General features: G+C 40.0%; 1 protein-coding gene across 1 annotated transcript in view; it reads left to right on the top strand.

Moving 5' to 3' along the window:
- Nucleotides 1-2,324: 2,324 nt before the first annotated feature.
- Nucleotides 2,325-15,095, top strand: part of ABRAXAS2 (abraxas 2, BRISC complex subunit) — a gene marked incomplete in the record, with an annotated part of 1,016,818 nt that continues 1,004,047 nt past the window's right edge. The window contains 1 exon segment of the mRNA XM_044056200.1: nt 2,325-2,454. Coding sequence (XP_043912135.1) covers nt 2,365-2,454 — 90 coding nt within the window.

The following is a 15,095-nucleotide window of genomic DNA, read 5'->3' on the forward strand; positions in this document are numbered from 1 at the left end:
CACCCAATATAATGGTGTTTGGACAGACCTTCATATTTTCCAGTGTTCTCAGGAAGGCCGAGTGGGGTTCCTGGGTTTGGGAGGGTGGTCTGTAGCAGGCTATAAACTGGAAGGCAGTTTTACCCACTGTTAGTTGCACATGGATAGTCTCTGATGCTTCGTGCTGTGCCACCAACCTGGAGGTGTGGGTATCTTTGACTAATATTGATACTCCCCCTCCTTTTGTGGTTCGGTCCAAGTTTTGGGGCCGAAAAGCATGGTATGAGGTATAACCTGGTAGTGCTGGGGTGCTCTCGAGAGCTTTGAACCAGGTTTCTGTTACTGCACAGATATCGATGTTCTCCATGCTAAGGAGAGTTTCGAGTGCTTGCATCTTGAGGTTTAGACTTCTGGCATTGAGTAGCATTACTCTTAGTTTCTTATCCCTTGTGATACCTACAGAGGTGGGTTTGTCTTTTGAGCCTTGCCTAAAAAAGGCACTATGGGGGTAGCAAGAGCCTTTGCCAATATCTGAAAGCCCAGGGGTGACAGGTGCAAGCCGTCCCTAGCGAAGCATCATGGCTTGTCGAGCATGTCATCCCAGGCTGACAGGCATTGAATCCCCTTTGAATGACACCAATACTTAAGCCAATTGTTGGAATTGATAATCTTATCTTCATACTGTTGCATCATTCTTGGTGAGGGTAAGATGCTACTCAAGGTCAGGGTCATACCGGCTTGGGCTACATGTTTAGAGAGCTCCTCTATGTCTCTTTTCATATAGTCCAGGGAGGTACATCTCAGATCATTCACACCAACATGGACAATGACTGAGTCATATTTGTACTTGCCTTGGAGTGACCTGAGTGCTTGTGTTATGTGGCGGATCCTAGCGCCTGACAGGCAGCTCACCGTGACCTCCTTGTTCAGCCTAGTGAGTGGGACGTCAATGTGCCTGATGATAGTGTCACCTATTACAAGTGTATCAGGTGTGTTGTTTAGCCTTAAGGGCTGTGACTGTTCGGCACACTGGCTTTGTGAGCTATGTATTGCATGTGTTTTGTTTTGGGGTAGCGGTTGCTTGGGTGTCTGCTTTGGAGGTCTCTGCTGCTTAGGCAGATTTTTATTTAGAGCCTCCAAGTATGTTTTTGTGTGTTTGGTTTGCTGTCGTGGTAGGTCTATGTGAGACTGGAATTTTATTGAGTGTAGTTTCCTTCTCCTCCTGACTGGTTACACCAGTACTGAGTTGAGAGAGCTTAGCCTCCAGTTTGGCTATATGGTTGCATCTCTCACACGTGTTGGAATTTGTTGGGAGGAGGAGAGGGTTGTCTGTGTACATGAGGCAGTTGTAACATTGCCTCAAGATTCCCAGATTCACCAGCTGGATTGGAGAGGTGATTGACAACTGACCTTTGGACATTTTAATGGTTCAAAAGGTTTAAAATCCAGACTATATTGCAGTATTAAATTTCAAATCCATCTATACGACCCAGATTCCCAGGCACAAGAAAACCCCAAACATTTAAACAACTGCAGTAAATGACCGGTATAGTTTGTACTTCTTGATGAATATTAAATAAATAGCTCAAAGAAAAAATAAACAGTGCAGAAATCTAGCTTGTACTACAGACCATCATAAGAAAACGTGTAAAAAGGCTTTAAGACACAGTGTGCAAAACTGTCTTTCTGGCACTCTAATGTGCGACATACCTTGTGAGTGCCACACGGAGACCTTATAAAAATATTCAAACAAATGCATAAACACCACTGCATTTCCGCATTACCATACATGTACAGTAATGTATATACAAACAACTTAATATCCCCGTTCTAAACTTAACCATTTTAGCAATTAGGTGTGGAGTGGCACATTACAAGTTTAGATGACTGCAATCAGAATAACCTGCTCAGAAAGTGTTTCAGTATATCCAACCCGTAGCCCACATGCTACAAATTACGCTCCACTTAAGATGAATCAGTTCCACGAATTTTCCCCTTGTTGATTTTCTGAAAACCGGTAAATCGGGTTGCCAGAATCTACCGATGGATTTGTAAGCAATTATTTACGCTATACTATAAATAACAAAATAATCTTATTTATATTTTTCCGCTGCTTAAACAAGCTACACACACTTTATCCATTGCTTGCCATTTGATATGTCAAAACGCTACCATCTCATTTCACAAGTGTTCTGCCAGTGAGTTGCAACAAATAACTAAACCAGCACACTGAAAGTGATTAGAGTCATACGACCATAAAGTAAATTATCACTGCTTCAACAACACTACAGAATCCTTACTACCAAACCAAAATATTACACACTTGTGACGATGACTGATATCGTCCGTAGTGACGCTTATTCCTGCAGCAGTGCATTGTGGGGGATGTGGGGAAATTTCATCATGGCGGCTTCCATTTCGGGGTATACATTTAGTTCGCTGTGTTTTCACAGCAGTAACAGCAGCTCTGATCACGTATGTACAATAGGTGTTACCTTGTCTGCGGTGGTCTGTTTAAACTTGTACCGCGTATCACTTTAACTGATTAAGAGATGTTATTTCCTTAATAGTTTGCAGTAATATTGTTACCCTGCATTAGTCTTTTAGCAGATCTTCACTATATAGCCCCGACTACTTCAGATTTGTTGAATATGTTGTTCAAATAGAACTGCATGTGGTCTGGTGGAAATCCAGATCACGTTGTATAACAACTACACAGTGTGCTTTGTGTAGCAGTACAGGGATCAGTGCACAAGAGGGGTAAAGTACTCTGCAAAAAAAGCTCCCAGAAAAGCCTACTTTAAAAAGAATATGACTTGCTTTAAAGTTGCAGTTTGCGCGAATTTAGTTTGATTTCAGCGTTGTACTGGGGTGCTGTATTTTGAGACAGCGCTTAAATCAGTAATGCCATTTGATTTGTTGTTTTGGTAGGGATGACCAATTTCTGATTGTTTATGGAGTTAGATAAATAGAAGCAGAATTTGTATTTTTATTAGAAATCTGTGACCGCATACAATTATGTTGCCTTTTAGTTTTATTTCTCTGCTGATTAAAGCTCTTAGGTTTTTAAACGCAGGCTGCATCGATTTAATGGTTCTTAACCATTTTAAATGACAGTAACTGTTATTAATTGGAAGTAATATATTTCAAATAGTTGCATGTCCATGTAGTTATCTGTGTAAATTACACTGCAGTAAGTCCTTGGATGGCAACCAACTTTCTTTACATGAGTTCAATCTGCTTTCTGTTTTGCTGAGTAGTATTAGATGTATTTAAAGTAGTATTTCCGAGTTTCCATACAAGTATAATATAACGTGTTCATTTCCGCTGTTTAAACGTATCCATTTTTAAGACTTGGATTTGGAGCGACACGTTGCAAATTTAGGTGGTTGTAATCAAAATAAGGCTTTGTAGACAGGATGGTTCTGGACTAAGTGAGAATTGCAGAGAGGTCAAGTATTTAAATAGACTTGCATCACAGCCCATGCTTCTAATTTCTAATGAAAATGTGTGCAGTTTAGAACATAACATTCTTTTGACAATTAGTTACTTGCATGCTTGAGATGTTCAAATGGGAATCCTATTTTCAGTAGAGTTCTGTAGAGAAGCTTCAGAAACGTTGTAGTGCATAAAATGAGTACACCTCAAGATCCCGGAGACTTTGTAGTTTGCATTATAATTCAGTGCACTGTGAGTTGAAATAATTTACCTTTTGCATACATCAGTACCAAGTTGATAAACTTTTAATCATAAACATTGGTTGACAACATAGTGACTCAAGTGCCAGATGGCAGCAACAGTGAAGAAACTATCAAAGAAACAATTAAGGATGCATAGATGAAATAAGTTATAAAATTACGTAAAATGCATGATTTGACCCCGTCCCTCCAAGAGTTAGTCGCTATAAGCATGTCATGTTCATCTAGTATGTAATGCTGCAGAGATATATGGGGATATGTCCTTTATGACAAGTAATACATATGCTTCAGAGGTCCGCAAAGAATTAAGAAAGCTACTGCCCTAAAAGGATTGCATATAAAATTTGCATTACTAAAATAAGGCACTGCAGGTAAATCTGTAAGTTGCTATGTAGGCAGTAAGATACCTGGAACACAGCACTGTATCACTTGCTACTGAAAGTTAAGACTTTGTGATTTTGCATTTCCATAAATTTATCCGTAACCTCTGTCCTAACTCCTCACTTGAAACAATTCAACTCTTATTTCATAGACAGTATAGCATCTGTAACCAAGGATTCCCCAACATTTAATCCTTACCCAGCCCAGTAGCCACATATAATCATATCCACTTTCACCTTCAAACCTGTGCTCATATCCTGTATAAAACTACTCTTAAAACAAATTCAGTGCTCTACTTCAGCTGATGACCTTCCCAACGAATACCTTAAAATAGCAACCGATAACATTGCCTGTCCTGTCTCAATCCTTATAAGTAGATCAGCCCAGAATTTCCTAGTTCCATCTCTTTGGAAAAAGTCACACATTTATCCCTCTGCCAAAGTATGAAATTTAAGCAACATTACTAACTTTAGACCTATAGTAATCTTCTCCAAAATACTTGAAAAATATATTCAAAAACAATTTCGAAACTATCTCCTGCAGGAAGGACTTGTATCCCTTACAGAACATGGCTCCTGCACTTCCTATAGTACTAACTCTGCACTTATAACCTGTATAGATACTGTCAGTAAAGACACAGATAGCGGTAATTGTCAAAAGATTTTAATACTCTTAACATATACTGGAAGAATCACACAGATAAAAATAAGCAAAAAGGTTTATTTTACATGCATGGAGACATGCTACAAAGTACATGGTATGTCAGCAGTCTAATTTCTGTACACTTCACATGGGTTTTTATACCCTTCTCTGCACATACACAGTAGCTAGTTACTAGACAAGGAATTTCAGTCAAGGCTATAAAGTCACATACTGGAGCCTTAGATGGTCAGAGGTCAGTCACAAGATAAGCTTGTGCCTGGACCAAGGTAACATCTGTGCATTCCTCTTTGGTCAGCAAATTCTTTACAAGAAAAAACGCTTATTTTAACTTGCTTCTTTGCACGCAATGCAATTTCATATTTTAACCCTTACTATACATGATACAAAGATGTTGAACACAAAGATTCTTACTACATTTCCCCCTTACAACACTTTGTATCATAAGTAATACATTTTATTCATACAGTTTTCCGCATGACTCGTGTTCTGTATATTCAGAATAATAAGCTTTAGTTGCATTGGCAGACAATACACTTGATATTATCATTCGGATGCAAGGAATGCAACAACAACCCAACAGTAGGAATATAATGGCACCAACACATATAGCAATTAAGACATTCATAAGTACTGTTCCCCAATTTCCAAACCAATTTTGGAAAAAGTCAGTTAATAGATTCTGTCCTGGTTTTGTAAGTTCAGAAACTTGTTGTAGGATCTCCAGATGGCTGTTAATGTCATATTCGTTGTCTGGAATGAACGGACAACACTCGCAAGTACCTCCTTTAGCCGCTAGGGTGAAGTCGAGCGCCATACAATTCTGCAATACTACAGTCCTCATTGCAGTTAACTCATCCGTCACCAATTCTAGCGCAGAAAAAGTTGCATTGCTCAGGGTTTTTAACAGTTTTGACTGTTTTCTGAGCTCCCAAATGGATTTTACTGTCCCATACGCTGGAAGAATACCAGCCCAGGAAATAACATCATCGCCCAAGTCCATGTGTGATAGCCCCTTGCTGCTACTATGGGCCAAATCGTGTTGATAGATCCAGGATGCATCAACGTTACCTACGGGATTAACAGGTTTATTAACAGCACGTACATTTCATATTTTACCTTGGGGAAGAGAAAATGTATGTCTTATAGCTGGTGCTAAATAACCCAAAAAGCAACTGCCTGACCAATTCCTCGGTAACCATTTGTATGCTTTTCTACCACAGATAAAATAACAATTATTTACTTTAAGTGTAATATTGACTGGAACAGAGTGATTTCCTTTGTCTTGCAACCCTTTAAACAAAAGATCATACACAGATAACATTTTTTCAAAGAAACTTGTGCCATTAATAAGCCCTGTACTATTAACAAGCACTCTTATAGGCTTGAAACTCGTTGCACAGTGCCCATCTATTGTACAGTTATGAATTATTGTTACATTACACTGACTCCATCCAACCTTAATCTTGCCAAATCTTTGAAAACATGCAGTTCCATTCTGGCGACCCATGAGGGGTAATGCTATTTTGTCCTTTAAGGCTATGTTTGAAGTTTTAAATAGTAAATTAGTCCATGTATCATTTGCCCCCAAAGGGACTGTACCTAACATTAGACCACCATGTACAGTAGGGATAGCCGTGCATATCCAACAATTTGAAACATTAAAAGATAGAGCATATGCATCATCTCTCTTTACTTGGCTAGTCTTGTTTGAAAATAAAAACGACCAAAACAGAAAAGTAACAATCACACTTATTAACAACAGAATTATTTTGGAATGCTTTTGTGGGAAGGGCTGCTCCCTTCCAGTATTTCTCTGCATTGCTACGATAGTCAGATATTCATACAAAACAAAACTACTACCAATCAGTGTTCCTCAGGGGAACTCAAGTTTTGTCCAGTTCAAACTATTTTACCAGTTTACAATGTGTTAAATGGATCCACAATGTGTTCGTTCTTTTATTCGGACTGCTGTGGGTGTTGCAATCAATACCTGGTATGGACCTTCCCACTTGGGGGAGACCCACGTCTTCCTCTTGACAATTTTAATCCAAACCCAGTTCCCGGGTTTCACTTCCAGGATCCTGTTGTTCTTCTGATCTGAAAAGCAATCATTTGTTAGAGAAGTGTTAGTTCTGGTCAGCAATTTCCTCATGTAATCTGCTATCTCTTCACCCCCTCACGTTCCGCAGGCAAAAAATTTTGCCACTGCGGGACGTAATAAGGTCTCCCGTATAATAGTTCAAATGGTGTGACCCCTTTTGAGGTGGGAGTGGTACACATGGACAGGAGTGCCAGAGGTAAGCAGTTTATCCAAGACTGATGTGTCTCGGCCATGAGTTTACGTAACTTGCCTTTGAGAATGCCATTATGGCGTTCAACCAACCCTGCTGACTGTGGGTGGTAGGCACAATGATGTTTTAACTCTATCTGAAAAACGGCGGCCAGCTTTTGAATAACTTGGTTTATGAAATGTGTGCCATTATCAGAATAGATGTGTGTAGGTAGCCCAAAATGAGGGATAATGTTATTTGTAAGGGCCTTGGCTACCGACAGTGCATCTGGGTGTGCTACCGGAAAAGCTTCAACCCATTTTGTAAAAGCGTCAATAATGACTAACACAAATCGCTTCTGTTGAACAGGAGTTAGTTCAATAAAATTCATGCAGATTGTGTGAAATGGATACGGAGGCAGCGGAAAAGCTGCTGGGGTGATCCGCACCCCACCACCATGGTATCGTGCACAAAGCAGGCACGATAAACAAAATCGTTTAGCGTATGCTATAAAGCCCTTGGTCCAGAAAATTCGCTGGATCATTTGAACCATAGCAGCAGGGCCCAGATGAGATGGGCCATGCGTCACTAATGAGGCATACCTAAAAAGGTTTGTTGGCAAGACATACTTATTTGGACCTACAAAAACTCCCTGCTTTTGAATAGCCCCATATTTAACCCATCGCTGTTTTTCCCGAACTGTACTAAGTTCCTGCATTACCTGTAAAGTTTGTAGATCAAATTTATCTGTATGGTGAAGTTCCTTTTGTGTGGTCTCGAGTGCAAAAGTAGAGGTTAAGGCTACACTTTTTGCAGCTTTGTTAGTCAGTGCATTTCCAAGTAGTACTGGATCCTTGGCATTCGTGTGCGCTTACAGATGGCCAGTCCCCGTGGCAGTTGGACAGCTTGTAAGAGGCTAAGGATTAAATCCTTGTGGGTTATTTCCTTTCCTGAGGCCGTAACCATTCCCCTATTTTTCCATTGCTGTGCAAAGACATGGACCGTGGAAAAAGCATACTGACTATCTGTGTAGATAGTAACTGCCTTATCCTTGGAAATGGTGCATGCTCTAGACAAAGCAATCAATTCTGCCGCTTGTGCGGACAGGTTCCTGGGGAGGGGTCTTGCCTCTAGTACCGTAGTCTCAGTTGTGACTGCATAACCCACTTGTGTAATGCCTGCCTCATTTTTACATGCTGACCCATCTACAAACAGGGTCCAATCTGAATTTGCCAAAGGTTGGTCCTTAAGGTCTGGTCTTTGTAAGACATTAGAGTGTATCAAATCTAAACACACGTGAGGGGCACCATCGTCAGCTGTAGGTAACAGCGTGGCTGGATTAAGAGTGGTGCATCGCTCAATGGTCATGTGTGGTTGTGATAGTAACGTTGTCATGCAGGATAAGTGCTGCTAGGAGAGAGAAAGGTAACTTTATCCTGTAGTAGTATTACCGCGACAGAGTGCGGTACTCATAAGGTAAGGTCATCAAACAAAACTAGGGTTGCAGACGCTTGCACAGCCTGTGCGGCTGCAACTACTGCTTGTACACAGTGTGGCAATGATCGTGCCACTGTGTCCAATTTACTAGAATAAAAAGCTAATGGTCTCAACTTATTTCCATAGGTTTGCAACAGAACAGATGTCATAAAGCCCTGCTTACAATCTACTGTCTGAACAAAGGGTTTTGTATAGTCAGGGAAGCTAAGTGTTGCAGATCCTGCTATCAATTGTTTTACCCTAGTAAATGCCTGTATTGCCTTATCCGTCCATTGCAGCGCGTCATGTGCTGCCATGGGAAGTGCGAAAATAAGTTCCGAAAGTGGACTTACTTCCTCTGCATAGTTGGGAATCCAACTACGATAAAAATTTGTTATTCCTAAAAATGACATCATTTCTTTTTTTTTTTTTTTGTGCTGGGCATTGGTGCCTGTAAAATGGCTTCTTTTCTACAGTTATCTAGTTGTCTACCAGCAATTGAAATGGTATAGCCTAGATACCGTACTTCAGTTCTACAAAATTGTAATTTAGATTTATTTACCTTGTGTCCCTCTCTCGCCAAAAAATGCAATAACCGAATAGTTTCGGACTCACATACACCCTCCGTGGGTGCAGCCAGTAAGATGTCATCCACATACAATAGTAGATGACAGCCATGCTCTGGTTGAAACTGTGCCAGGTTTGTCGACATTTCTTGCGAAAAGATTGTAGGGCTTTCACAATATCCCTGCGGCAGTCGTGTGTGTGTGTACCGCTTGCTCATAAACGTAAAGGCGAACCAAAACCTACTATCTTCCTGTAGGGGAATAGAAAAGAATGCATTACTAATGTCAATAACAGAAAAATACTTATCCGTGGGAAGGATATCATTTAACAAAACAGATGGATCTGGGACCACAGGAGCCCTTGGCACTACAGCAGCATTTACAGCCTGCAGATCCTGTACCATTCTCCATGTCCCGTCCAGTTTCCTTACTGGGAACAAGGGTGTGTTACACGGTGAATCTGTACATGGAATTAAAACCCCAGCTCTCAGTAGAGCCGTGATCACTGGTAAAATGCCGCCTTCTGCCTTTTTACTTAATAGATACTGACGCTTATGAGGTCTAAAATCGGATTTTGGAGTTATTTTAACCTGTCCTGCTGTTTTCATTAGCCCAATGTCGTGCTGTCCTAGGGACCATAAGGACTTTGGTACTGACTGTAGTTTCAATTTTTTTTTGTGGGGTCAGAAAGCATAGTCAGGATGGCATGCCACCTGTCGGTGTTAACCGATCTTTTTGAAGATGTACCGTTGGTCTGGCTTGAGTTACCCAATTTAACTTCTGTACCTGAACCCCCTTACCTGCCAGCTGTCCCTGCATCATTTTTGACCACTCGGTAACCTTTTTTTCAATTATATACCATGCCATTTGTTTTTCCCTAGTTACAGATACATGTGGGATTGAGGTATTTTGAAAAAGCAGTTGCATGTCCCTTGTGAGGCTACAAGTAACTGCGGAGTTCCCTGTTTTGTCCCAATAAAGATTTTGTAATAGGATCCTGGTCACCTTGTGTTTAAAAAAAAAAAATTGTTTCTCATACTTGGGATCAGGTCCCACATTTTTTCTGTAATACATTGTACAGTGTAGTTGTTTGGCAGCCTCTGGTAACTGAATAGCTGTACTGTATTTGCTCAAAGCTAGATTAGTTAACTCATTGGCCACGCTTTGTGGTCCTGTTTCGATAAGATCATTACTATACCAGTGATGTAAATCCCCTTGCCCTACCTGCAACATTTCATCCTGGATTTTCATACGCTTAGCCAAGATTCCTGATGCAGTTGGTACTGCTGCTATTCCAAAAACATGCATCAAATCCCTTCCTAATAAGTTAACAGGGCAAATCCGGGAGACAATCACCCGAAATCTAATGGTTTGATTAGTTTCAGGGTCCGTAAACCATAAAGGTTTAGACAAAGGTTCCTTATAAATGCGGCCGTCGGCCGCTTTGACTAATACATAGTCATCAGTAGTCACATTGGACGGCACTGCGGTGTGTTTCAGTAAGGTCCTAGAAGCCCCTGAGTCACATAGAAATTCTACGTCCCTCCCTTCAACCTGTAATATGATTACCGGTTGCACTTCTAACTGCATAGTCATAGCTAGAGCTGTCAGGCTAACAACCTGATATTCACCTTTTTCTGAAAAATCAGTTGTCTCATGTTCCCATCCTGCACATTCCCTTTTACCTTCTTTATTCACATCCTCAAAATCATCCTCATTCTGTATTACTGACTCTTGCCAGTCGACCTCAGCACCTGGGTCCGGTTCATCCGTGCTGCCATCATGTAGTCATGCTGAACTATGATCTGGAGCAGCAGCGGATTTCCCGGGATTCCGGCAATCTCTTGCGAAATGCCCCTTCTTACTGCATTTAAAACATTCCCCCCTCTTTTGTCTGCCTTTGTAATCTTCAAAATGTCCTACATTCCCTCTCCCTCTGCCTCTACCCCGTCCCCTTCCTCTACCTCTGTTGGACGGAGCTTACATTAACATAAGTGTTCCATCCGCGCTCACCGTAAAGGTTTGAGCCTGTTTTCTTTTCTTTTCCTCAAGATATTTTTCTGCATGTAAGGGGATATGAGTCTGTGGACAGGGTATGTACTTTAGCTTCTTTTTGTTTTTACTCTGATTTGTCTATACTACGGTTACGTAGTTCCAGAGTCTCCTCTGCTTGTTTTTGTAAAACTACGGAGGGTATTTTTCCCTGCTTCTCTGCCTCTTGTAAAACTACGGAGGACACCTTTTCGTGATTTTCTGCTTCTTTTTCCTGATACTGGGGTGGACCGACCATTTCTTTAGGGACTTCTGGATACAAGGATGGGGCTGTCGGTTTACGACAGACAACAGATGTCTCGTCATCTTCTTTATGGACAAAAAATGCACCTTTTGCACTCGAGCCACCACTTTCCTTATTCAAAAATTGTTCCCTATGTCTCTTATTAGCTTCTTTTAACCATTTCTGTGCTTGAGGGAATCCCACCTTTACTTGATTTTTTAACTTTGCCTCCTGCGTCCCTACGCAGATCTCTCACCAAATTTTGACATTCTGATCTATTTAAGTTACCACTAAACCCATAATTTGTCTTTCATTTTTTATGTATTTTAAGTTTTTTTTTTTTTTTGGATGTAATTTAAACATATATTCCTCATCTTCAGTCCTTTTATTTAAGCGGCCCTTACTAGCGCAACAACTGCTTCCTATTCCCATTTTTCTTATTTAAAAGAAAAACTGTTTCCTTTTCCTGAGATCTCTACCGGTCTTTTGTAAAATTTAAACAAAAGAAATTCCTTTATGACTAGTCCCTTAAAAAAAAGTACTTTTATAAATGTAAAAGCTTACCTTACTGCGGATCTTCCGCCCCGTTCATCACCGTCCCACGGATCGAATCCAAGAGGGACTGGCCTCTACTTACGACTTCTTCGTCGGAGGTCTTTCCGTTCAAGGGAGCCCGAGATTCGTTCTCCCCTCCTGTACAGGTTTTTCAGTCCCTCTTATGTGATTCGTACCATGGAGAGGTGGCCCCACGTTCTTGGGCGCCAGAAATGTCAAAAGATTTTAATACTCTTAATATATACTGGAAGAATCACGCAGATAAAAATAAGCAAAAAGGTTTATTTTACATGCATGGAGACATGCTGCAAAGTACATGGTATGTCAGCAGTCTAATTTCTGTACACTTCACATGGGTTTTTATACCCTTCTCTGCACGTACACAGTAGCTGGTTACTAGACAAGGAATTTCAGTCAAGGCTATAAATTCACATACTGGAGCCTTAGATGGTCAGAGGTCAGTCACAAGATAAGCTTGTGCCTGGACCAAGGTAACATCTGTGCATTCCTCTTTGGTCAGCAAATTCTTTACAAGAAAAACAGCTTATTTTAACTTGCTTCTTTGCACGCAATGCAATTTCACATTTTAACCCTTACTATACATGATACAAAGATGTTGAACACAAAGATTCTTACTACAGTAATTTACTCTCCTCCTTATTTCTAGACTTGTCTAAAGCTTTCGACACAGTTTGTCACACAAACTAATATTTCAGATGTCTTCATTAAGTATCGCTTAGCCCACCCTAATATGGTTCAAAAACTATGTAGTAGGTATTGGTTAGTAAAATGGCACTCCATACCTTCCAGTCATCACTGGTGTGCCACAAGGCTTTATCCGTGGTCCCCCCTTAACATTCTCATCAATGCCCTCTGCACACTCACACAACAGGCCTCTCTAATGCAGTACACAGATGGCTCCACACTCATTTGCACATCTGATAACATAGCACACCTCCAAAAAATTACCCAGAAAGCTTTAAAAGTGACTGAAACATGGCTTTGTAACTTACAATTTATGTTCTACCCTTAAAAAAAAAAAACTACAGTTTTCCCCCCAAATCCCTCTCCCATGAAAAAAAAAAATAATTTCTTTCTTGATAGTACAGCCACTGAAGTCACTTTTCATAGCAAATTATTAAGGCTGATGGGGGATGATAATCTTAAATTTGACCTCCATATACAAAGTTGCATTTGAAAAACTCGGTAAAAACTAGGGATGCTTTTTAGAGCCAAAAACGTCTCACTGACTCAACTAAAGCTGCACTTGCCACTACTTATCTCCTCCCCACACTTCCTTATGGCACTCCCATCCTTACTAACCTTCAGGCAACACAAAAAAATCGAAACTTGAGCAATGCTATAATAAACTTGCTAAATTAGCAGCAAGTACCTCTTTCAAAACCCACCATTGTATATCACTAAAAAGCCTAAATTGGTTAGAACTACTCCATCAGTGAACATATACCCAGCTTCTTGCCACTTATTAAATTGTCCACCACTAAATAACCTTCTCTTCAACTATGTACCCAGTCAGTCATTATGATCCAATGACCACAAATTCCTGTATGTCCACAAACCTAATATCTGCTGAGCATTCTCTGTACTCTTACAATGTTGCAAAGGTCTGGAACTTCTTATCCTAATCCATCAGGTCAATAACCTCACTCCCATCCATCAAAAACATTCTGAAAGATTTTCTAGCCAAAAGTTGTCTCTGTCCTTGTTTAGTACTAGGAATAAACTATATCCCTAAATGTGAACAAATACCTATTCATACCTTGTATGTCCTTACTCTCCCTTCTTTACTCACTTCCTTACTTGCATCAATTTCTCTCTCAATACACCATAAGCTTGCTTTTCTCTCACTTTGTATTGCAATTCCTATTTGTGTTATACTAACTTAACTTTAATTTCTCTATAAACTGGATAACATTTATTTAACTATTAAATCATTCTCATATAGCTTATATCTATTTTTAACTAGCATTTTCATGTTAAGTCTACTTTGGAGTAATTATTTGAACTGTAGATGTTTTTGCATTATTTTTAATGACTGTAAAGTTATTGTTCTTAAAATGTTTTATATTACTTAGTTTTTCTCCCCAGGCCTCCATTGAAAATGGGCACCTATCCAGCCGGACTTTCCCAGTAATCAAATTTCAGTACATAAATAAGTCACACTGCAACTTAAATGCTTATATTTGAAAAGTGCAAGGTAACTTGTTCAGCTTCCAGAGTTTGCTGGTCTGTGTTGAATAATGAGAATATCCATGTTTACTTTTAGTTTTATTTTTTGGGGATGGGGGCTGGAAACTCTAGTAACTGAACTGTAGAAGTTTTAAATACTCTTTATAATGTGGTACATTTGAATTCTAGTTTAAGTGTAACACTGTGGCATGCACAGGATTTTGTGGCCAAATGTCAAGTAAATTTTGGACAGTTAATGCTTAAATGTCAACAGTTGAGTCCACAAAGGGCTAAACACTGCTTTGTCATGCATGACATTCTGCAGCAAACCTAGCTAAGCCTTTGTAAACCAGATTGAGCTGATGGAGTGGTGACAATTTCTTGTTAATTTTAAGATGAGCAGAATACAGAAGTAAAAGGTACAAGTACATATAAGAACTACATAATTGAGCATTATGTAAGAAACATGGCTTAGCTCTATAGAGAGTCTGTGTAGCTTTGATTTGGTTTTAGATGCAGTATTATGCATATGTTTTCAAACTATAATTTATTATCAGCGATGAAACCCAGCAGGTTTGTTGAAGTTCATTTCCTTTATTGGTGCATTGTGTAAAGGGATTAAGGTGCAACAGTCTTCTGATGAGTAGAGGTGTTGGAACTATGGTTGGATGGAACAGTGATGTTACGATGTCAGTGATATGGAATTGTGCTTCGGGAGAGCACAACTTTGGCCTTATAGTTTACAACTACAAGTTCAGAGAAGCTAAACTGGATTGCTTTTTAGAGTTGACTCTGGTGATTATACTTGTATCATATATATTATGCAAGAAAGATTGCGGAGAAATTGGCACACTAGAGCACTTTTGTTTCTTCATAGTGACAGACCTCATCATTTGCAAAGACAGGAAAATGGAGAGGCTGTAGTACTAAGGCTTGGAGGCTCCCAGCAGCTGCAGAATGCCACTTTTCCTTCTGCCTGTTTTTTGTCTTTCCTTCCAGGTGAAATTTTGACCCATTTATGAGGCTTGAAGAGAGGCTATAG

This window comes from Protopterus annectens, chromosome 14.part0 (assembly GCF_019279795.1).
Source record: "Protopterus annectens isolate FY-2018-M chromosome 14.part0, PAN1.0, whole genome shotgun sequence".
Taxonomy (NCBI): Eukaryota; Metazoa; Chordata; order Ceratodontiformes; family Protopteridae; genus Protopterus; species Protopterus annectens.